The sequence below is a fragment of the Pipistrellus hanaki genome, assembly GCF_964339955.1.
Source record: "Pipistrellus hanaki genome assembly, chromosome: 17".
In the NCBI taxonomy this organism is placed as follows: domain Eukaryota; kingdom Metazoa; phylum Chordata; class Mammalia; order Chiroptera; family Vespertilionidae; genus Pipistrellus; species Pipistrellus hanaki.
Window position 1 is genome coordinate 27,744,168 of NC_140519.1, and position 25,309 is coordinate 27,769,476.

Sequence of the window (25,309 nt, forward strand, 5' to 3'; positions counted from 1 at the left end):
TTGGAATGTTAGGGCTTTTATTATAGCATAGCATAGCCCAACCTAGCAGGTACAATGTTAAAACCCTTGGAGTATGCCTGGCTGATAGTAACTGCCCAATGACAGCTTCAAAAGTGAACTTCAGCAATGTGGCTCACTGGAAGATCAATTTTCCCTTCACTAACTTAAAACATACACCCCATCATGTCACTCCTCTGTTGAAAATCTATCAATTGCTTCTCATGGGACTTAAAATCCAAATCACTAACTTGGTGCACACAGCCCTGCTGGCTTCGGTCTCCAGCCTTATTCATTCTTCCATTCACTCTCCTGCCACATGGACCTTCTTTGTTCCTTGAACATGACAAGCACTTTCCTGATAAAGAGCCTTTGTTCTTGACAAGATCTGAGCTTGAATTTCCCTTCCACACATTTTCTCATCATCATGTGTCAACTAAAACATCAGGCCCTCAGAGAAGCCTTCCGTCTACCCAGTGGAAACAGATGATCCTTTGTACCAATTTGTAGCCCTGTCTCAGCACTTTTCCTGCATCTTTCATACCATTCGTCACAATTTAAAATTTATTCTGCTTATTAGTTCACTAGCTTTCTAGCTTTCTTTAGCTAGAGAGGAAGCTCCATAAGGTCAAGTCATAGCTCTCTTGTTCATGATTTTATCTTCTGAACTCCAAACAGTTCCTGGTACACAGAAAAATGAGTAATGGAAGGTTGAAGTTGGGCAGGGGAGGTGGAAAAGAAAGATAGAGGAAGAGTTGCCCTGGAATTAAATGGAAGCCCATTTGAATACAAACTATTACTTTAAAATGATTATTCCCCAAAGAAACTGAGTTCCTAATAAAAGTGGTGAAAGTCCTGAAGATTGTATTTTTTATGAAATGATGGGTTCTGAAACTATATCAACTATAAATTAAGATGTAAGTATATTTCTGTCAAAATAGGCAAGTCAATAAAAAATGCAATTCAAAATCAGATTTTATTTCAAGGCAATGTACTATAAACACAAAAGTCCTAGATCTGAGTTACACCTTTTATTCTGAACATTTCACTCAATAAAAATCTGATATATGGGGTCCAAGTGATGACACATTCCAAACTAATGAAACTTTCCCGTAGCTTAAATAAACAAATTCAGATCACCAAGTAAAATCAAAGCCAAGTATATTTGCACAACTCAAGAATGATATGAGCGAATTAAAACCTCTAATGGTTTATACTTCACCATTTACAACAAACTTTGAGAGTCTTTTGAGTGACACCTTGTTAGACTGAATTTCCAAGGACCAAATACTAAAACATATAGAATATCTTCCCTCTTCTCACTTATTAAAAAACTAAGAAATCTAAGATACAAAGGTCTGAGGTGACTGATGACATACCCCAGTCATTTAAGGAGGAGTTCTGTCAGGGGATTCTGGGTCAGGCCATCCTGATGAACCTTGGGCAAGTTTTCCTCTTTACCATTCCTGTTCTCTATACATGGAGCCATGTTGTGTAACTAAAAGAAGACAGTTGTTGGTTATCTGCTCACTGTCTTCTCTCATTCCTGCAAACATGTCAAAAACTCTTTGCTGGATCCCCAAAAGCAGACAAGAAGACTCTGGAAGAATCCAGCTTCTGGTGATAACTGACCCCATCTCTATCATATAAAATTAGCTGTTACTAGACCGATGCTATGGGGGAAAAGAGCATACAATAGGTTATGGTTCTCTTTCACCTCTATTTTCAACAGGAAATAACAGAACCTAAATCTTTCTCAAATATCTTGATTTTTTTTCCCTTTATGAACAAAAGATAAATTATAGTTATAAGTAGGTGATTAGGGGTTAGAGTTTATTAGATTCTCATTTCTTCTCTGCCTTCTGGAGTTTTTCAGGCTTTTTCTAAAATACTAGAAGATATATGGGCTCTTCAGTCAACCATTCATCAACATGTATTTAGCATCAGTCTTGCATTTTCACTGTCATTGCTGTTTGATAGGTTATAAACAAGTGATAAAATTCAAGTCAACTTCTTCTGTCAAGCCTTATACCACACTCAGAATGAACAAATGAATGTTTGAATGTTATGTTTGAATGCCTATCTGAAGGAAGCCAATTCTTATTTTTCTGGTTAAAAACTCAGCTAAGTTTAAGGTGACTTTTCGAAATGCAGTAAAAAGAGTCTACACACACCATTTTAAATTTTTATTTGCTTACAAAAGAGAATGGAAACAGGTTTGCAAAAACTTATCTGCAGGTACAAAGTAAGCCATGTAGATAAGGAGGGCAAGCCTTGGAATAACCACTGGGTAAACTGTTCATCAAAACTAGATCTGTTTGCATCAGAATGGTGGAAAGTCATTATTGTACATGTCAAAACCCACTGCAAAACAAAATCTATTTTTAATAGCACCAAAGTAAGAAAGGTTCTACTGTAACACATTATCTTTGAACAGCAATGAAAGCAGCTATCAAGTGATCTCAGAGTTGGACACACCGATTGAAAAGAGGTAGTTTCTCCAATAATATCCCTTTTTTCTTTTCATCAAGGTTACAGGGGACAGGAATACATGGCATCATCTTTGAATCTTTTTAAATTCCTGTTCTGCTAGGACCCCATGCCAATCACATCTGTTTTGTTGCATTTTAGGACTCAAGATCATCTAACACAGAAAAGTTTCCTTAGTTCAACTTTTTGGCCAAATTTTCTCGTAGCACTCCTCCCTGGAAAAACTAGTGATCTGGCATGTCATTAAAGCAACAAAGAAAAATCAATCCTATGGTGTCACAGACTATGGGATTTTTTTAAATATATAATTTTTTTTTTCAATATTAACAATATCTAAGAAGAGATTTAGGCTGATGAAACAAGCCCCTAGAAGGTAGTATACAAACCACATAATGACATTCTTCTTGAACAAGTGCCCGTAAGAGTTCTTGCAGTTGGTCTTCCAATTTCTTGTGAGGCGATCAGATCCCAGAGCCCCACAATTCCATCGCTTCCAGCTCGTCTTGGACAGGAGTGAATTCCGGCTGATCAGGATGGGGAGCTAGAGAGGAAGAGCGGGGTGGGGACTTGATAGGACCCAGAAACCAAAAATTGATCATCTCCCCTCACAGAGATGTAGATTTGATCATTAGACTAGAGAGATACCCTGCTTGGGTAGAAAGCAATAGCTCCCTTTACCCACCACACCGCTGGTTCCTTCCCCAGGAGCTTTCAGATGATTAGTAAATGAAGGAAGGGACAGATACATGACAGACATTGTTAGAAAACTAGAATCACAGCCATCTGGTTAAATATTATGTGTTTTATTTACAAAAGGAACCTTGAAAACTCGGCAGAATTATGAAAAATAAATTTTAAAAATCAATCTCATGTTAGAAGTCCATCACCAGGGGCAGGGGGCAGGAGGCAGGGGGCGGGATAGAGTAGGAAGGGGAGGTGATCAGAATAAGAATGGAGAGCAGGGTGATCAGAAAGAAAAATGCCCATAAATCTTGTGTGGTGACAGGATAGAGGAGAAGGCCCATGTAAGTAACTTTATTACTGAGCATTCATTCAAGGGAGTTTGGCATAAATTCTTGGTACACAACCATATCCCTCTATCCAAGCTCATATGGAGCAATCTGTTTGTAATACAATTGACACATGTGATTTGGTTAAATCCCAGTATTGACATCATGTGTTGGGAGCAGAGATGTGATAGTGGGCAGATGGGGAAGCAGGTGAGGCAGGGAAGCAGAGAGCCCATGGTTGGGGGCAGGGGCTGGGTGGTGGTGGTCAACAGGACAGTTCTGAATCCATAGCCAGTTTCCCAGGCCAATGTCATCAGAATGGAGGAGTTCCACTTCAGTGCTGGTAATCATTGTAAGGGATCAGATCTTAATAAAGGACAGAGAGATTTGAGAAAATAGGGAGAGAAGAGATGGACAGAGAAAAACACATCAGCAAAACTCTGACCAGTTCCTCTGGCAAATAAGGTTAAATTTCTCCTAAAGCAGAAAATTTAAATTTATTGACTAATAAGCTCATTGCAGTTCCTGAATTTTTCTCTTGCTGCTTCCAAGAAGACTATGTCAGAAAATGTCTCATTGCACAATCTTCCAGCATGCAGACTGCAGATGTTTATGGGGAGCATAATCTTTTCAGAATCTCAGTCCAGTAGTTAGTAATGAGGCAAGGACAGCATAACCACTTATGTTTCTTCTGAAAACTATCTTTGGTCATCCATGCATGTGGTGGGCAGGATGTCACCCTGTAGAATCTAGGGGATCCCAGTTATGGGGAAGTTCTAAGTTTGAAGTTTTCCCCAAATAAGAGTAAATTTTACAGGACACCATGGCCAGACCACAGCAATAACATATAATGAGGGGCCCAAAAGAATGTTCAAAACATGTCCCCCAGTGACCAAATATGAGATCAGAGGCCAACTCTATGGGGAATTGCCATTTGGAAGCGAGGAAGACTTAGCTGTGCTGTTATTTTGAACTTCCAGTTTTTTAAAGAGTTAACCTCTAGAGTAATTTGCATTTTCTAGAAGATGCCTCTGGAAGTTCAAGCTCTGCTACCCTCCCATATTTGATCTATTTTTCATAACACCCCTTCACTGTGATGGGTGTTTTACTAAAATGTCTCATTGCACAATCTTTTAGATGAATTATAGTAAAACATTGCTTAAAGCCCACAAGAGGCTGCCACTTACCTCCCACCCCATAGGCTGAACATGAAGAGGGGTCGCAGTATCCAGGCTGGCCGGAAGGACCTTGTGGTCCAGGCACCCCCAAGTGACCTGGGGGACCCCTGGGTCCAGGAGAGCCAGGGGGCCCTGGGCTTCCTGACCGACTCTCCCCTGCAGGTCCTAAAAAACACCCACAATGAAAACAGTTGGTCTTTTACCACAACAGGATGAGTTTTGAGACCACCAAGAAGTAAACTAACTCTTACGAGAAGCAACCTTATACATCTCGACAATTAGAGCAAGATTGAGTGCTTCTCTACTCATTGAGTGCTTCTCCCTAAACTAGATTCCCTAGATAGAGGAAAGTACTGGAATCACACATTCTCCTAGAGGACAACCCTTTTAATCCGCTCAGAAAACTAGAAAACAAACTATTATTTTCTAGCACCTTTTTGATACTAAAGGAGAAGGAACATAGGACTCTCAACCTTATTTCTCTGTGGAACTTTTGTTTCCCAATATAAATCCATACACACACACACACACACAAACACATGCACATGAACACACTCAAGCTCAACCTCATCATTTGTACTGGTTTATGGCCCAGATAATTGAAATAAATTAGTCTGAGTCTGAAAGAAATTATCCTGCACGAGAAAAAGATAAATTCTACAAATGGACCCAACATACTAATACAAAATGTCTTTAGGTAACATATTGAGAACTTAGATTGTGTGAAAATGGAGATTAAAATTTTTATAAAATTAAAAAGATTGTTAGGCTGGTCTTTTTTTGTTTTTGTTTTTCATTTGTTTGTTTTAAAAAAAAAAATATATATATATATATCCCCCCGCCCCCCCCCCCCCCCCCCCCCCCCCCCCCGCCTTCAGAGAAACATCCATGATGAGAGAGAATCATGGATCGGCTGCCTCCTATAAGTTCCCCACTGGGGATACAGCCAACAACTTGGGCATGTACCCTTGACTGGAATTGAACCTGGGATCTTTCAGTTCGCAAGTCAACACTCTATCCACTGAGCCAAACCAACTAGGACTTTTTGTTGGTTTTTATGGCTGTATTAAAAAAATAGTTAAGAACCATTTTTCAACTAGGAGTGAAATTCTTTAACTTAAAACCAAAATGTAAATGAGAAATGTATTTGAAAAGTGTTGGGTTCTTAGATACATTCAGTCTCATTCCATCAACATCCACCCAGCATCCATTCTGGGCATCTCATGATGCTGAGTCAGTTATATGATCTCAAATAACAGGAATTTTTACATTCAACATGAATCTATTGCATTAGGCATATCTCATAGAAAAAGTCTTTTCCAAAATAATTATTAGGTTGGAAAGAAAAGTCTATAAAACATTTAATTCCATATGGCTAAGGCTGAGATTGCAAATATCCAACAGAATTGCAAACTTAGAATTCTAATAACAACTCTGATCCTCTGAAGACCATTATGAAAGCTCCTAGTAATGTACATAAAACTCAAAACTTCACCCAAAACTCACTCAGTGAGATGAGCATAGTGGCAGGAACTAACAGTGCCCATCAAACATCCACTAGATCTCGAGCCTCCTCTGCAGGACAGTTGGAGCTGGGCAACTAGTTCCAGCCAGTGAAATGTGGCAAGTGACTTAGGTCCTTCTGCATTTAGAACTGTGAGACCTATGATGCTTTCTGAGGGCTTTTGTTCCAAATTTGAGGTGAGAGTGGGAGGGGGACCACTTTACATTAAGCTTTTTATATCATGAGTATGATATAAACTCTATAGTGTCAATCCACTAAGCTTTATTACTATAGCATAGCCTATCACAGTGGTAGGCAAACCGTGGCTATGAGCCACATGTGGTTCTTTTGCCCCTTGTGTATGGCCTGGGCGAGTCTATGTTGAAGAAGTGGCATTAAAAGAAGTTTAAGTTTAAAAAATTTGGCTCTCAAAAGAAATTTCAATCGTTATACTGTTGATATTTGGCTCTGTTGACTAATGAGTTTGCCAACCACTGGCCTATCATATCCTAACTCATGTAACTAATAAGATTCCAGAGAGCTTGTATTAGGGGACAAATTGGCCTCCTTAACAAAATGAACAAGACATATAGCCATTTCAGTTAGATACAAGGATGTAATATGGCCATTTTCCTCACCTGTGATATCCAGTGAATAGAAAGATTTAGGATTTTCATTTTCAATTTGCTGTTAGATAGGAATATTTACCTGCTGGCCCAGGGGGTCCTCTGGGACCTTGGCTTCCAACACCTGGATTTCCTTTTTCTCCTTTGATACCAGTTAGACCTGGGGGAGGGGGAAGGGAGAGAGAGAGCGAGAGCGAGAGCGAGAGCGAGAGCGAGAGCGAGAGCGAGAGAGAGAGAGAGAGAGAGAGAGAGAGAGATCTTTTTAAAAATGAAAATTCGTGTAGTCCATCTTTCTGGGTTTCAAAAGGACCTCTCTAATGAAGACAATGATATGGGATAGTCTGATAGTCTGGGCTATGATTACCATGGGACTTTTATATTAAAGTCTGACACTGGTGACTTTTGTACAACCACATACAGAGGCTGGTTCTGTTTCTGAGCCTGCAGTCTGTATTTGCAAAACTGCAAGGTTATCTTCCTCCTTCATGCTGACATGGTCCAGCCTGCCAGGAGCTGGCCTCTGCCTTTGCATGCACCAGGCCAGCCGACGTATGGCACTCCACAAATAACACAATAGGAGTCACAAGTGCACATGTCTAACATTTTCCTTTTGGTCCACCCTGTAATGGATCTGCAAGAGGCATGAATTATAATTAGGCAGCAAAGTTCTGAAGAGCGTGAGTTTCCATTAAAAACTTGGAAGCTTCAGGAAAGCCTGTGTTTGATTTGGCTTATTCAGCCCCATAAAATTCTAAACCTATTCATGTGTCTTTTCCACAGACCAAACTTTGTATCCCAAATATTTATGGTGCTACTAATAAACTATACATTTTCACAGGCAAAGAAAAACTCCACAAAGAAACCTATACACCTCATTGTCTAAGCAGGTTCTATCCCCAGACCGGTGGACAGGTGAGAGCATGCTATATTCAGCCCTAACCAGTTGCATCAGACAGGGGTCTGGGTTACCCTGACTCACAGCGCAGATCATCTCTGGTGTCTGTTTTTCAGGCGCAACAATGCTTTGAAACAAACCGCGAAACCACATCTCTATTGAACAGAGAAATTGTGTGATTTGTCAAAGCTCAGAAGGGAACATAAGTCAATGAAAATAACCAATCTGATAGGTGGCAGGCATGCAAGTGAATTAAAATATTTAACTACAAACAACTTTTTTTTTCTTACTAAATGTAGCACATATTCACTGCAGAAAACCAATAGAAGACAAAACAAAGAAGAACCCTAAGCCTTGAAAATAATCACTTTTAGCATCTTAGCTTATAACTTCCAGAAGGAAGCCTATTCATATAGTATTCACTCCAGAAATAGTTGATAACAACAACAACAACAAAAAGACACAAATACTTCTTTCTACACGGTACTAGTAATCATTACAACTGCACATGATTGTCCCTTGATTGGAAGCTTTGGTGACTGCTGTGTTCCTTGTGACCACCTCTTGGGGTAAAGGTATCTTGTCATATTTTAAAAAGTCCTTCTTCCTTGTTAGTGGTCTTCAGGGCTACCCCACCCATGACTATGCTTTCCCAACACCCATGCCTATTTCATGTAGCCTTAGTGGTATTATCTGAGCGCAAAAAAGATCAGCCAGGCAGAAAGAGGGCAGGGCACCTACTGGCACACCTATGTTCTTCTGTTTTAGGACTGATTCTTCTCTTAAGAGCTGATAGCCAGAGAGTGATTTCTCAAAGAAAAATACTATTCAATCTGTGTTTTACAAAGCACATGACTTACTTGGACTAGTCAACATTTAATGCTCGATTGCCAATCAAGTTGCTCAGTCAGAAAACTACCCTGAGTATGTCTACTGGGTATTACCCAATTACCTAAACTAGTAGCTAATCGGTTAATAATTGGAATGAGCACTTTTTAGCTGGTGGGTGCTCCCTCAACTTGTGAATGAGTGTGTGCATCTGAGAATAGAGCAGAAACTGCCTAGTCTGTTAGAATTGGAGCCACTTTCCCCAGAGGGAACCACAAATTTTTAAAGAATTAGAGCACAATCAAATACACCAATGACTAATGCAGGCTGCTCATGATTAAATGCGGGTGACTCAGAGGCCTGCCGTGACCTAAGGTTCTCAGGGATCAAAATTAACAGCAGGGCTTCTCAGTGATTATTCTCCACAAGCAGAAGATGCAGTCGATTGGACTGAGTAGGACATCCAGGGAAACACTCTCAGGAACAACCCCTGATAAGAGCTTCCTGACTTATCCTTTGTTCATTCATAAGGAAAGCAAAAGGTGAAGAATATTTAAATACCTAAAATGAGGATTGAAATTAAAGGCTAAGTTTACAGATTGCAGATCTCTGAAAACAGATCTGGATATATTATGATAAGCCTTGTAGGCCTTGATTAAAAGGAGGGAAATGAAATGTCCTAGAATGTCATCCTGTGACTGTCCATGAGGTGACAGAAGGCAGTGGAGTGAGGGCATCGTCATTCTTTACAGACAAAATGTAGTCATCACCCATAAGACTTTCCTCGAAAAATCTCTTTGTGAAGACCCAAGGTGGGCTACTTGGTGCTAAGATGGGGTCATCAGAGCTAAGTGCCAGCGATCTTTCCACAAGGCATTGGGATCCCCACGTGTGCAGGATATTTCCTCTTTTTGACACTCCCTTCTCACCTTGGTTGTCTCCATAAATACTCCTCATTCTTCAAGACCCAGCTCAAAGCTTCTCCACAATCATAACAGGCAGAAGCATAAGGGAGTCAAGAGGGCAAGAATTGCCTGGTCGGCGTGGCTCAGTGGTTGAGCGTTGACCTATGAACCACCAGGTCACAGTTCGATTCCTGGTCAGGGCACAGGCGCAGGTTGTGGGCTCGATCCCCAGTGTGGGGCATTCAGGAGGCAGCCGATTAATGATTCTCTCTCATCGTTGATGTTTCTATCTCTCTCTCCCTCTCCCTTCTTCTCTGAAATCAATAATAGGATTATCTATCTATCTTATTCACTTATATGGAGCCTTCCCCATAGTATATTACTAACAATTATACAGGTGTCCCAACATACACACACACACACATACTTTTTAACAGCTAATAGTTCAATTTTGAAAATGAAATGTATTTTAATAACACTGCCTTTGTAATTATTCAAAGAATGTGTATACTTTTTTGGAACACCCTATATGGGTGAATGAACAAATGAATGAATAAATGAATGAATGAGTTCTTTGCTTCCATATTATCACTGTCTCCTTTGGCATTTATCTCATTGCATTGCTTGCTCTTGTGTTCTAATCTGGAACTATAAAACTGTTGACAGTAAGAATCACCCCCTATTTATTGTGGTAGTGTCAGATCCCAAACCGAGTCTCACACATAGTAAGGAGATGCCCATAAAACACCAAAAAGCTAATTGAATGACCAAATGCAGCTGACTTAAATACAAGCATGACCTCGAAGGATCAACAAACAAAATTCCTTCGGCTAGAGCTTCACTTTTATTTTCCTGTGCCTGGCTTATGTGAACACTGCTTTTTCTCACAAGGCAATATGAACCACTAGTGCCTCTTAGAGATGAGTCTGATGGACTTCCATTAGCTTTCACTATCTGCCATTTTTAAAAAAATGAACAGAGCTGATATAAAAGATCTAATTTACCAAAAATGTGAGTTAGCTACTATCCTTAGTTTTCTGTGAAGTTACCAAAAATATTTAGGATAATCATAGAAAAGTCTTTTCTATTATGCATCCATCCTTTCATTTTATCGTTTTTTAATGATAACTTTTAAGAGCCATTCTTTTAGATTTTACTCTCTTACTAAAATCCTAATATCTTACTCATTTCTTTAAAAAAATTTTAATAGATTTTTATCTTTTTAGAACAGTTTTAGGTTCACATAAATATTAAGTGGAAAGTCTAGAGCATTCCCATATGCTCTGTAGCTATACTTGCATAGCCTCCCCCGTTATTAACATGCCTCACCAGAACGGCAAGTTGACATATTTGTTCCTCCTTAAGAGTCACATTAGGGCTACTTGGTTCTCCCTTACCACTCACCTAACTCTGACCCTCTCATATTTCCTTTCACTGGTTTACTAAATCAGAGACCTGTTTGTTTCAGTTTTTCATTGTATTCCTAGTTTCAGGCACATGTCAGGCACTCAAATATCTGTCAAACAAATGGATGGATGAATGAAATTCAAAGTCTTACTGTAGACCTTAACAAACCAAAGATGTGGCTAGTTGGTATACCAGCTATGCTTCTAAAGGACCTTATTAAGTTTTGAGTGCTAGATGTTTTATGTATGAACTCATTTAGTCTTAGCTGAAAACAGAGGGCAGACTCTACTATTAACCCGAAAAGAGGGCTGGAATGCAGAGGTTAAGTCACTTGTCTTTAGCTAGTAAGGAACGGAGCCAAGATTTCAACCCAGGTAGGTGCTGAAGCCTGTACACACAACCACTGTGCTCCCTGTCTCCCTCTCTCCACCCCAAGCTGGCTCTCCAGGCTGTGTTTTTAGTCTTGTTTGCAATAGCTGTGGCTTTCTGAACTGCCTGCGAATACAGTCTGCACATTTTCTCTGGCCCGGCATCAGCCTTGTGGTTATCACGTTTCCTCAGCTTACTTCCTTGGGTGTATACATTTGACCTCTGCTCTGAGCAAGCCTTGGTGTTGATTTTAAGAGGATTTATCCTGCTCACACTCACTACAAGTCCAGGGTCTAGCCCTTGGTTATTCTTCCCCCCCGCCCCCCCTTTTTTTTTAACCTCTGTGTAGGGAGATTTTACTAATTTGCCCCTTGACCACACCAAGCACAGGCTGGAGTCTCATGCTTCTCCATGGAGCCCGCTCACTCCCACATAATCAGACATTCTGAGCAACTCCCAGGAATTGTGCTCAGACAGCTATGCAAGGCCTGGATAATGCTTTCATTGTCATTCTACCAAAAGTCACAGAAACTGTAAGACAAGGCTTTAGCTGTGTTATTATATAGTCTGTTGCCTGGGAAATGCTGGTGATGAATTACAAGTGGACTGCTTTTTTATTCAACATATGTTGGAATGCCTACTAGGTGCAAGGTACTGGGCAGGGTCCCTCGCTACAATGGCAGATTCAATGGAGTCAATTCTACAAGTACTTTTTGTGCTTATCTATCCCTCTTTGGCTGCAGATCAGTGCCAGCATGTACAGGCTCCATGTTTTAGGCTAAGAAGGCCAAGGCTGGAAAATATGTGGTTGCTGTGAAAGTGAGCAAACTTTGCAAACTATTGCTAAGGGTCCCACTCCTATTGGGTTTCCCATAAAACAACTGACCATCTAGTATGCCTCTATAATCTAGGGCTCAGCCAGGGAAACATCAACCATTCTAGATCTTTCCAGCAAAGGGAACTTAATGTGACTTGGTCACATTAGCAATAGAAGAATTGAGCAATCAAATAAGGATGATGAAACAACTCAGACATTAGCAACAGCCGGAAGCCACTATCAGCAGTAGGAGTGGATTGGCAATAGGAAGAAGGGTGTAACTAGAGCCCAATGCCTAGGACCTTCTGGTAGGATCCAGTATAGCTGACCTGTGATATGAAGTCTTGAAGAACAGGCATTAACCACATAAAAAGGAGGCAAATAGAAGCGCATGTGCAAAGGTTTGCCTGGGGAACCAGTTGAGTATGGCTTTGGCAGCTGCAAAGTGAGTAGTGGTAGAGTAAGAAGCCAGGTTAGGCCTCCTTATGACAAGCTATGGGCATCACACCAATGAGTTTGGATATGGCCCCTCTTCTAATACCTGCTATCTAATTTTTTGTTTTTAACTTCATACAGTTTTCCTTAAAGAAGAACTCCAAACTGGTTAAGCTTCAGGCCCCATTAAGCTTAGATCTGCCCCTGTTGGGGACAACCAAGCAGTAGAATTCATTCTTGTGAAGTTTAGCACCATCAATAAATACTGTGCTAGTACCACGGAAAAGACAGAGGAAAATGTGCTTAATCATATTTCTACTAGAGGGCTATCCAGTGGTCAAAGGAACCTACTAACCAGATCAAGATCAAGACAATAGAATATTTTACACTTTAGATGTTTGCATCATAGTACTTAGGTAGGAGGTCCTTTGGTCTTTTGACCACAGACATCTAAATTGGACACACTGACATTTGGGCAGTGAGGGGAGGAAGTGCAGCAGGAAGGAGGGAAATGAAGGTGGAAGAATGGAGGTTGTAAAGGGAGAAGGAGAGAGGAAAGGAGATGATGAGTGCAGGGCTCATCCATGCACACTAAACCTGTGCATCCCTTGGCAGGCTGACTGCTCATAATTACCAGTACATCAACAATTGCAGTGTAACGGGAAAATGCTGTGATTGGAGCCATGTGCCTGGGGACAAAGAAGGAAGATCTTACTCAGTCTCGTTTAGCTGGAAGAAAGCAGAGTAGCAACAACAAATACACTGGCCAAACAAATAAAACATTGCGAGGAAGCAGTGGTCTGGCAGAGGTGACTCTTGAAATGAATTTTGAAGCTTGAGTATGAATGAGTCAGAGGAAGAAAGTGGGTTCTGGAGCGTGGGAAGAGCATATGACAATCCAAGAAGAGGTATAAAAACAGGGATTAGCATTGAATGTAGTAGGAAAGGAAAAGGCATGTGTAAAGAATGTTGGTAAACTGAATTAATGACCTACATTATTTACTACTTTGCAATAGAATTATGCACCCACTCACACTCTATGGTCTCGTGCATTTCCCTACTCATAGATTTAGGTTTGCCAAGTGATTTGCTTTGACTAGAGAGATTATTAGTGACAATGACAAGAACAGAGGTGTGAAACATGATTGGGAAGTTGGGTTGCCATGTTTTATTTTAGCCATTGTCATAAGGAGAATGGGGAGCTATTCCCCCACTCCAGCCAGGGCCCCAGTAGAGCAGAGCTGTCCCACCTCCCACAGACAAGTGATGAGAACTAATATTTATTGTTGTATGATACCAAGATTTTTGTGGTTATGCAGCAAAAACTGAGCACTGAGCCATTCAGTTTGGCTACAGCAAAGGGCACATACTTGATGTGAAGCTGACTAGAAAATATGAACCAGGACCACACAAAGATATATTACTGAGATTACATTAACCTTGAGGGCTATTTCTAGCACAACACCCACTACCCCAGACAGTGACTGTGAAGTCCAATGTGAGCAATCTGTTAAGACCTTCTACTTCCAATCAAGGGTTTCAAAAAATTGTTAAGCTACAGAAACAATGACATTAGCTTTCATGGCAAAAAGAAGATAAAATACTGGTTACAGCTTTTTGTTATTGTAACAGACATATTCTACTAAGTACAGAAGGTGGGGACACAATTTGAAGTTAATTTTAGTTTGTCAATTGCTTTTTAAAAATCATTCTTTGTTTTTATTTGGAAAATGATCTTATCCTGACTACAACTAGTTCCAGGAGCACGAATACAAAAACAGTCTACAATAACATGCTTCCAGTAGGTGCTACTCTTTCAAGGTCCTTCAAACTACATCTTACATTTCCTCTAAAAAGCTACATCTGGTATTTGAATAATTTAAAGGAGTTGGGAGAGAAAAATACCCCTTTAAATAGTGAAAACAGGTGGACACAGAGTGAGCCAACCCTTCACAGGTGTCCTACGAGCCAGACTGCTTGGAAATCATTTTTAGGAATGAAAGCAATTGCCCTGTTCCACCACAAGGCCAGAAACCTTTGTTCAATAAGGGAGAGTATGATTAAATACATAGTCACAAATACTGTGATATTTCCTCTCTTCAAAATGGATAGCCTAATTCTGGCTGGGTTTAGTGACTTCTTCCTAGTAGAATATGCTAAAAGTAAAAACTTGTGACTTCTGGGATCAGTCAGAAAAGGTATTGTGGCCCACCTGTGTGGCTCAGTGGTTGAGGGTCAGTCAACCTATGAACTAGGCAATCATGGTTTGGTTCCTGGTCAGGGCACATTCCCAGTTGCAGACTCCCTCTCCTTCCCTCTCTGAAATCAATTAAATATATTTATTAATATATAGAAAAAAGGCATTGTGAACTCCTCCCTGCTGACTCTCTTGAATCACTGGCTCTGAGGAAAGCAGCCATCATATTTCAAGACCACTCAAGCACCCCTGTGGAGGAACCCACCCTTCTCAGGCTCAGTGTGAGTGGAGCAGTCAAGGAGGACCCGAGACTCCTGCCAATGGCACTATGAGTAAGGCATCTTGGAAGCAGGTCTGCCAGATCCAGTCCAGCCTTCAGATGACTGTAGCCCTGGCTAACATCTTGACTGTGAACTCAGGAAGGAACCTGAGCCAGAACCATCCAGCTAAACTGGTTGTGAGTCCCTGACCCACAAAAACCATGATCATATATCTTTTGTTTTCTTTAAGTGCTAAGTTTTAGGATAATTTGTTACATAATAATAGATCACTAATACATAGAACTTCTCTCTGCAGCCGTTATGAATGTAGAGTTCCTTTGTAGTATGAAAAAGAAAAGAAAAGAACCTCTACAAAATAAAAGATGATACCAAGAGAAGGAGTACTCATTGCCTTAAAAATTACTGTATGTTAGGAAAACATAATCCATCAAACCTTCAGGGAAAGGTCTTGTTCCAAAGACATTCAAAATGGACTTCACCAGATCATTATCGGGTGAGAAAAGAGAAAACTCTATCTTTGTCTGGACTTGGTCTCAGGAGATAAGAGGCAGGGGTTGGGGAAGCAGGAGAGGAAGAAGGCAATATGTACTTCAGCACATTTTTAACAGCAATGAAAAGACTATGTCTCATGCAACACATTATCAACCATAACACAACATCACAGGGAAGACTTGTAAATATTTAAGGAACAACCAGCAAATTATTACAAGAGTTCCACCAGCCCTCTTTCTTTAATCAAATTAATATGTCCCATAAAGATAATTTTTCCAGGAATTAAACCAGGATCCAAGGGTCATTAAGAAGTTTCACAGATGCTTACCAATGAGGCATTCCTGGCTCACGACTGCTATGCTCTAATTCTGAACTTGTGACCAACGTTTTCTGCCAGATGTAACATCAGTGCCAATAGCTCTTCTGGGCCACAGGAATATTGAACATAAGAACCTTCTCTCTTAGCTTTGAATGAATCTGGGACCCAGTTTTTCTTTCTAGACTTCTAGGCCCTGTTGACTTATAGTAAACCATGGCATGAGCATGAGAGATGCAGGTTTAGCTTTAGTGCATGCAGCCTTTCTCCGACCTGAGTGCTGTTCCTGGTCTCTGAAAAGGCATGTCATTGACTTACAATGACCAGACTAGGGCTAATTCCTTTCCGACCCGTGGTTGCTTGGGGGAGTTCAGCTGTGACTCATCTTCCCACCCTTCTCCCATACCCTTTTCCTCATTTACTGAAACAACATCCACCTTTTCCAAGTTCACCACAGAACCTTAGAATTGATAAAAACTGATCCTTAAATCTTGGTTTTATTTACTCAATCACTAAAAATTTGGTCATCTGTGGCAGGAAAGGCTTGAGGGAAGTAATTTTCCAACTTTGAAGTCCTTCATATATTTTATCCTCAAAAGAACAAAAAAAATTTATTCAGGTAGCAAACATAATGTGAAAATTTCTCTTGATTAACAATAACATCCCAATATGATTATTTTTATCCTTAATAATAATATTGGAGTGAGTGGTGCTCTTAGCACCCAAATTAGTTGATTCTACATAGTAAACGTAATGTGCTAATGATATTGATAGGAACCCATGAGTTCCAACAGTGAGAGTGTTTGGAATGACACTTCCCAGTCATTTCCACTTAACTTTTCCAGGCACTGGATTGAGAAAGACCCTGCAACCATTACGGTAACTGGTTTTAGAGGATGATCAGTATTGGAAAGTTTCTCTGGAGAAGGCCTTAGTAGGAAAAAGAAATATAATGGAAAACCAAGACACTTGTTAACCCCAGAGACGTGCATGCCAAAGTAGGAGAAGGTAATTTACATTTAGTTGCATAATACCAGTGATGTATTTGCTATCTTAGTAGATCTTCACTGTAAGTACAATAGAGACAATGTAGAAAGACTAAGTAGGTGATAAATGTCAATGATATCAGCCTGAATTTGTAGTGGTTGCATTCTCAGAAATTCTTAAATACAAGTACATTCTGACTTCATTATTATTTCCTGTATGGTCATGCTGAGAATTTGCATATTAGAATAAATTATTAGATTTCCCTTTTACTATTTTATATTACACTAGAGGGCATCCCAGTTTATAAAATTATGTGTGAAGATAGGTTCTATTTATTATCTATGAATTTCATTTGAGAACACTAGGAGAGATATTGCAAATTGTTGGTGACAGAAAGGAAACAATATGTGTGCTAGGTTTGAGAACCCATGGCTTGAAAGGTTTCAAGCTCTTTCCCATCTCAGGACCTTTGCACATGCTATTGCTGTCTCTACCTAGGATGTTCTTCTCTCACTCTCTTATATATATGCCCAACTCCTAAACTTTCAGGTGTCACTTGGCTAAAACATCTGCGTAGAAGAGTCCCCTCTTCTATGCTCATATAGCACCCTGCGTTTGTTCATAGCACTTATAACAACTGGTATTAAACTATTCATGTATTTTTTTGTTTAATATCTGTTTCTATGGGAGGCACATGAAAGGCAGGAAATGTATGCCCTGTTTACCACTATTTTCTTAATACCCAGCACCATGCTTGGCATGTAGTAGATGCTCAGTAAGTGGTGGTTAGATGAATGAGTGAAGATCTATATAGAAAGATTAAGTTGTGAGATCAAGAAGCCAAAATGACATAGCTAATAAGTGGCAAAGCTAGCATCCTAACCCACAAGTGATTGATGCCCCAAACCCCATGCTTTCCACCCATCATGATGCTCCCAGCTAAAGTAGCATCACAAATAGTTTCTCTCTTAAGATATTAGAAATAAAAGAAGACTAAATTGCCTTGTTCCAGGTTTCTCCCCTATTTTCTCCCCAAGCTGAGATACTAGAATAGGAATATAACATCTATAGGTATATCCCAAATTGCCAGGTGCATGACCAATTAATTTCCTTGTAGATAATTCCTTTACTTGGACTCTTATATAGCCTCGGTACATGCTACCATCTTAAAAGAATCATCAGTGTTCCAATGAGTAACCACAGGAAATGTTTTGATCACATTCATATTTATCTAAGAGATCACCTGGCTTCATCTCTAAGCAGGTCATCTGCCAGGTCATGGATGCCCACAGTTATCTAAATACAGCAGAACAGAGTGCACAGGAGCTTACAAACAATCACAGCCCACTGTCACACTCTGATCAGCTCAGCTCTTTACATTTTTAAAAACATATTTGATTTCAGAGAGGAAGGAAGAGGGAGAGAGATAGAAACATCAATGATGAGAGTCATAATTGCATGTCCTCCACTGGGGATCGAGCCTGTAACTCAGGCCTATGCTCTGACTGGGAATCGAACCATGATTTCCTGGTTCATAGGTCAGTGATCAACCACTGAGCAACACCAGCTGGGCTGTTCACATATTTTGAAATGTAGTTATTAGAAGACAACAGGGTTCACCAGGTGCTGCACAGTTCTGACTTCTCATCTGTGACACACCCACTAAGCAATGAATTCAAAGGTAGTAACAGGGCAGAATGGAGCAAGCACAGATACTCTGGAATCACAGAGATCTAGATTCAAATCTGGGCCCCCTATTGCTTAGGTAAGTGACCGTGGACAATTGACAATCAGTTGAGCCTCAGTTTTCTCACGTAAACTTGGGGGCAAATACTGATTTCATAAGATTTTTATGAGCATTGATAATGTGCTAAGCAACTGGTAGTTTATCAAATAGTTGCTTGGTAAATGCTAGCACCCTTTCTTACCAAAGGCCACGTGATGTCTTCCTCTAATTTCAGTTCACATTTATCATCTCCCAAATCATACATTCAGAAACACTTCATATCCTCTATCCAAACCACAATATTGGCAGATACATGTGGTATCTAAAAGGGAAAGCCACGATTATAGTATTATCTCACACACTGCTAAGCCAAAAATCTTGCATAAACTCTGTGCTCAGTAAATATTTGCTGATTTATTGTTCAAAATAAACCAGATATGAATCCCAGCTGTTATGGATATATAACTTAAACATGAAAATCTTTAAATGGATGATTCCTCTTACACATTACTTTTGGGGTTATTGGCCTATAGAACCTCAACCTTAAACCCCAAACCACACCCCTCAGATGGTGATCAAATAAAATCACCTTCCCTCATGCTCAAAGGGTATCTCATCTTCTGTATTACTATCATTCTCCATGTATTTGTGAAATTAGAATTTTGCTTGTCCACTGTACTCTTTAGGAGCATATATATCTAATAGTGGTCTGATGCACAGATTCATGCTCATTCTCGGGGGGGGGGGTGTCACCCAAGAACTGCCGCTGCCAAGTCACTGTAGCTCGGCAGTAACCAGATTCAGGGCCCACAGTGCCCCAGCAACAACATAACCTACAGCCAAAGGTAGAATAGAGGAATCAGGCTTCCTCTTATCTGGTTCCGGGGTGCATCACTGCCAAGTCACTGCAACTCAGCAGCTCCTGTGTTGAGTGTCTGCCCCCTGGTGGTCAGTGCACATCATATGTACTGGTTGGTCAGATGGTCAGCTGGTCACTTAGCCTTTTATATATTTGTAGCTGTGTAGGTAAGAAAATTATATCATAAAAATTCCTATTTCAAGGGTTGCCTGGGCCACTGAGAACTCCTGGGTGATTTCCCCTGGTCTAAGCATTCAAGGGCCCCTATAGAGCAAGAAACACAACCTTGCAAGAAACACAACCTTGCAAGAACAAGAACAAGGATAGGACTTCCAAAAAGAACACAGACAACTTGAGATTTGCTGAGATTGACTCAGATGCTGGCTTTGAGCTCCCTGAGTCACAGCTGGCCCATCACCAACACCATGAGATGCTGACAGAGGAGGCCACCCTCCTGGCTGCCAGATCTCTGATGTCCTGTGAGGAAACTATGCTTGTCTCCATATCTGTTGATTCAGTGCCCTTGCATAGGAAAAGCCTTCAGAAAGGAGAATCAGATTTGGGTCTCAGTCAACACAACAATCATCTAGTAAAGTACCTGTGATGTGCAAAGCAATTTGGACCTCATCCCTGTTCCCAGAAATCCAGTGGCTCACCAATACCTGATGGGTGGTAAAATGGGGGTCGGGGGTGACAGTCAGGGCATCAGGGATTCAGAGGAGGAGATACTTGTGATCTGGGGTGACCAAGCCAACTTCACCCATGAGATGGGTGAGGCTGAGCCTTGAACTCAGAGTAAGACGTACAGAAGACAGAAAACTTCCAAAGGAATAAACAATGGGCACAGAAGTGCAGACACAGAAATGAACTTGGCCTGTTGGCATGGATCAACAAAGGATGTGTATCTTTGTAATCTGCAGTTCATATCTCAGATTTTATAAAAAGAGTATACCCTACCCATCTCACAAAAGCAATATGACTCACAGAGCAGAGGGGAAATTAGCTTTTGTCCAGAACTACATTCTATAAATTGTGTTTTAGAAAATACTTTTATCAGTTGCCTCTCTTTCCATCACTCTCTTTGTAGTTCATAGCTAGCCCAATCCCCACAACTCTTTAATCTTATCAGACAATACTGTTAAGACCTGTAAAGGGTAGAAGAAAGGGCTAAGTAGGAGCTCTATTTTAAAGAAACTTTAGTAGGAAATATAAAACATTGGCCCATTAAATAAGTAAATAAAATTCTGCCTCCTATTATAGAAAGATAAGCTACGAACAGTATTTAATTGGAAGCTCAGAGCTGCCATGTTTTGCATAAGCTTATGTGAACTATCTGACCATTTGCCTCATCACTCCCTTCAGGGCTGCCACTGATGGCTGCCCACTATGAGCACTGCACAAAAGCAGCACCAGACCCAGGAAGCCAGCTCTCTCTGCTTGCCATGACTTATATGCGATGCCACTTAGGTCCAGAGGGGGCATTATTTTCTGATTCTTCTACCTGGGAGGGGCAACTTTTCTTAATTCCTCCATCTAGAGGGGACATCATCCTCTCATTCACACAAAAGCCTCTTAGAGGTGGGTTGGGGATTCTGATCTTCTTTTTTCATACAAGCAGAGGTGGCTCTTGATACATACTTTAGATTACTCAATGTTCTCAACCTTGGGATAAATAGGAAGCTGCAGAATAGATGGGGTAAATTCATTTAAGTCCATTATTTTGGACTTTAGCATTGTATAAGCACCACAGTTGGGCTCTGCTTCATTGCACTCGGTCAGGGGAGTGGCCTGGCTTACCTCGTTCTCCTGGGGTTCCTGGCACACCTGCATTTCCTGGGAAGCCTGGGGTACCTGGGGGTCCTTGTTCCCCAGGAGTTCCAGGTGAGCCCGGCCTCCCAGGCTCCCCGGGAGGCCCCTGGATGGTCCGGACTGAGGAGGAGTGGCTGGGAATCTGGTTGAGGATGGCTGTGTACCTGGCCATGTGACCTGAGACAGGAAGGACAAAGACAGCTTTCAGTCAACTGCCACACAAACAGAAGACTGGAGGTGCTACTTGTCAAGGCTCTGGACAATTCTGTCAGAGGCCCATGCAGGGAGAAAGCATACCCCTCTGAAATATGTCGATTTCCAAAGTAAAAAGCTGTACATTTTATTTTGGATGATATTAACAGCTGGATTGTATTCAAGTCGCATCTCATGCATTTGGAATTCCACAGCTCATGTCAGCATCTCAGTAAACATCAGTTGAACAGAAGTCATAAATTTTATCTTCACCCCAGTGTGTGTCTGACCCCCTAAATCCTCACCCAGCTGCCACTTTTCTTCAGCAATCCCCCTCTTCCCAATCCAAGTGGTCTTCTTTCCAGCCCACAAAATCTGCTCCACCCTATGGCTCACAAATCCCCAGACTGTTTCAACTCATCTCTTTGTTGCCAAGCATTTTTTTCAGGAATCTTTACTTGGTTGTCCCAGCTGCAAAAACTCCCACTAGCTTCATTTTAAAAAACACACAAATCCTGGCTTTCCCTCCTTTAGTCGCTTAACTTGGTTCTGCCAGGAAGGCTATAGTTTAATAAGTAGAAGTATAGATTAATAAAGTGCTTGATAATCATAATGTCTCAGGATAGCAAGCACTTTTTCTAGCATCATGAGGAGGCAAGCTTTCCCCACATAAATGAATTTCCTAGATATTTATTTCTTATCCCTTCTCAAACACTCAAACTTAAGAACAGTAACCATTTTTAGGGGGATTACTGCTGAAATATATGCAAACATTCTTCAGCATAGGACCGTGACTGTAACTAGGACTGGTTTCCTGGTGTCTCCAGGGCCATCAGCAGGCACACCCATGAATGTTGGGAGGGGCCAGACATTGCTGCATCTTATTTGTTCAGTTTCTTCCTTTGACAAGGGGATGTCCTCTATCACTCCTCTAGCTGTCATCACTTTGGCTTCACAGGATCCCATACAACCTTCCCTAGCATAATTGTGCTGAGCAGCTCTGGAAGAAAAACCAGTTAACTGAGAATGTGAGGATTTATATGCTGATTGATGAATCTAGTTCTGAGGGATAAACTGAGGAGAAACCGGAAGCAGTGTGGAAAGATGGCTGAGGTGTCAGAAATACAGCCTCTGGGTAGGTTGGTTGGATCTTACTCTTACAATCTCCCCCATTTCTTTCTCTCGCCGCTGCACGGACGGGACAGGCAGGGTCTCCTTGTCTCACAGCCCTATTTCAGTGTTTTTGTCTAACCCTGCTGGCTTCCATTTCCTAGAAGTTGTTCATAAGAATCTGAGAATTCCCAAGGGGGAAAAACTCAATTTTAAACTCTCTTTTTTAGTGCATGTTTTAGACAATCACATATTTATACAAGATTTTTATTCTACATTGGACTAAGACAACAACTATTGTGAAATTTACATACTATGGTTAGTGAGTCATATTAGGATTTAACCCTTAGGTTTCCTTAAAATAAATATCTTCTCAATTACATTGAATACTTGAAATGAGAAGCCTACAAAATACCCCAAGAAACAGGTTAGCTTTTGATTGAATGGTCAGAATGCATTCATGCCCTAGCTGGTTTGGCCCACGGACTGAAGGGTTCCGGGTTTGATTTTGGTCAAGGTCATGTATTTTGGTTGCAGGCTCGATCCCTGACCCCAGTTGGGGCAAGTGTGGGAGGCAACCAATCTATGTGTCTTTCTCACATTGATGTTTCTCTCTCTGTCTCCCCCTTACCCTTCCACTCTCTCTAAAAGTCATTGGGAAAATATTATTGGGTGAGGATTAACCAAAAAAGAATACATCCATCTTTTTTAGAGGGAAATGTGTCCTAACTGGGGTCAGGGACCGAGCCTGCAACCAAGATACATGACCTTGACCAAAATCAAACCTGGAACCCTTAAGTCTGTGGGCCGACACTCTATCTACTGAGCCAAATCAGCTAGGGCATGAATGCATTCTGACTGTTCAATTTCCCTTTTATAATGCATTGTGTTTTTAAAGAACTTATTTTTGCATTAAACTTGAACAGTTTCATTTAACTGGCAAATTCTCTCTCACACATTCAGTTTGTGCAATATAATATAAAGTTACTTAAAGTTAAAATATAGGGAGCATTACTACCATGCCTGAGGATGGTAGCTTTGTACTCACGTGCCCTGAGATTTCTGTCTTAATGAACTTCTCCCAAGCTCACATGCAGACCTTTATCCCATGCCTCCCCCAAGGAGGTTGGTTCTATCTGGTTCTATCTGCTACATTTGGAATTTTGGACTCTGCCATGAGGACCTTCTCAGGCACTCCCAGACTTCCAAGGGTTAAATGAAATATAACATCAAAGCTGTTATGGCAGCAGCACAGGTGATGTCAGCCCTGGAGGTAGAGGCCTCTATGGGGCGGAGGACTTGACAGCATAGGGCTAGAGCTGGCTGCATTTGAGAGGAATATTTCATCTCTACTTGGCCAGGAACTGCCTGGAACTGAAAAAATTATTGGCAAGGAGAAGGGTCCTCCAGTTAGATTATTGAGACAAAATATAGTCAGTGGCCAGAATGGAAATGTGCAAAATGGATGAGTTAGTAAGTGAATGAGCAGAAATCAGTAATCAAAATACTGGACTGTTGAAAAGTTCAGGTTTACGGTATTTAAAAAAAAAAATGGGACAGGTGTCATACCAAGTGTATCCCAGCATAATTTTTGGCTTAAAGCACAAGTATCACATCAAATATCTCATGAAGACTGTCCACATGTGTGTGTGTTTAGACATAAATCTTAAAGAATAAAGGAGAGGACTGTGGGCTAACCAAAAGAAATGGATAAGAAGGAGGCACTGATTTAAAGCTAGTGAGTGAAGAGAAATCAACACTATGAATACTCTTTTGTGATAAAGGCCTGGGGATGGGGTAGGAGTGGAATGGATGGGGGTCAATGGGGGGGAGGGGGAGGAGGGCCATCTGTAATACTTTCAACAATAAAGATAATTTTTAAAAATGTGGCATCTTTTTAAGGTAGCTTCTGATGCCTCAATCTAGCAGCTTACATGTGTTGAGTATTTTAGGGGGAAAAAATCTATCTATCCCTTCGGAGAGATGAGGAAGGAATAAAAGATCTGATTTGTACAGTCATGTTAAATCTATCTGGGCAAGCAGGGAACTCTTGGACAAATGGCACTGAGGAATTTGGTGTCTGTACCATCAGTATAGAAATCTGGGATAACCTGCAATGAGCTCTTAGATGGCTTAGTGATCGACATCTGTAAAGCTTACACGTTTGCATGAACACATAGCTTTGGAGACATTTTTTTTAATCACCACACTCATGGGGATGAGTAACAGGAAGCTTCAGTAACTACAGGGCACTTACTCTGGATGAGCTGTTCGCACACCTGTCGAGCCACTGCTCTCACCATGGCCTGAGACTGCAGGTCACCCTGGATGAGAAGAGAAGCAAACTCCTGACTCTCAGCCACAAGCCCAGTCACATGGCAAGACTTCTAGGTGGAGACCTGACTCGACCCACTGTTCCCTCCTAGGCTCTTTGGCTCTAAGCAACAGGTAGGATTGACCACTATGGTACACACAGGGAAGGAGTAAGCAATTCGACATTCCTGATGCCAGGTTCCTAGCAGCCTTATTAACTTAAAGAGCTCGAGTAAGCATGTCTGGCCCCAGATTCTAAAAAATTTAGTAATTCTGAAACAAATCCATATGTATATTTAATGCCTCATTTACAGTTCTTCAGAGCTTATAAAATACAGCACTTTCTCAAGATGTAGCTTACTTAATACAAATAACAAATCAGAGGAAACATGTTAAACCCATTTTATAGACAAACAGAGTTAAACACATTGCCCAAGGTTACACAGAGGTAACTGGATGAGCCCAAGGTCATGGTTGTTTTTACCATAGCCAACAGCACAGTTATATCAGCAGTGCACAATTTCTCAAAGGACAGATAAGATCCTTTAAATAAGCTGATTTATGTT

The 25,309-nt window shown here is 40.9% G+C and overlaps 1 protein-coding gene across 3 annotated transcripts in view; it reads right to left on the reverse strand.

The window, feature by feature from the left end:
- Positions 1 to 2,168: 2,168 nt before the first annotated feature.
- Positions 2,169 to 25,309, reverse strand: part of COL14A1 (collagen type XIV alpha 1 chain) — a 174,031-nt gene continuing 150,890 nt past the window's right edge. For 2 of the 3 annotated variants that reach the window (XM_084864968.1, XM_084864967.1), the window contains exons 44-48: positions 24,688 to 24,754; positions 21,117 to 21,305; positions 6,888 to 6,965; positions 4,685 to 4,840; positions 2,169 to 3,028 (exon numbers count right to left, since the gene is read on the reverse strand). In XM_084864968.1, the coding sequence (XP_084721094.1) occupies positions 2,949 to 3,028; positions 4,685 to 4,840; positions 6,888 to 6,965; positions 21,117 to 21,305; positions 24,688 to 24,754 (570 nt within the window). In that variant the 3' untranslated portion in view covers positions 2,169 to 2,948. Of the gene's footprint in view, positions 3,029 to 3,274; positions 3,864 to 4,684; positions 4,841 to 6,887; positions 6,966 to 21,116; positions 21,306 to 24,687; positions 24,755 to 25,309 lie in introns of those variants that run through there. The other variant, XM_084864969.1, reaches the window with a different exon arrangement.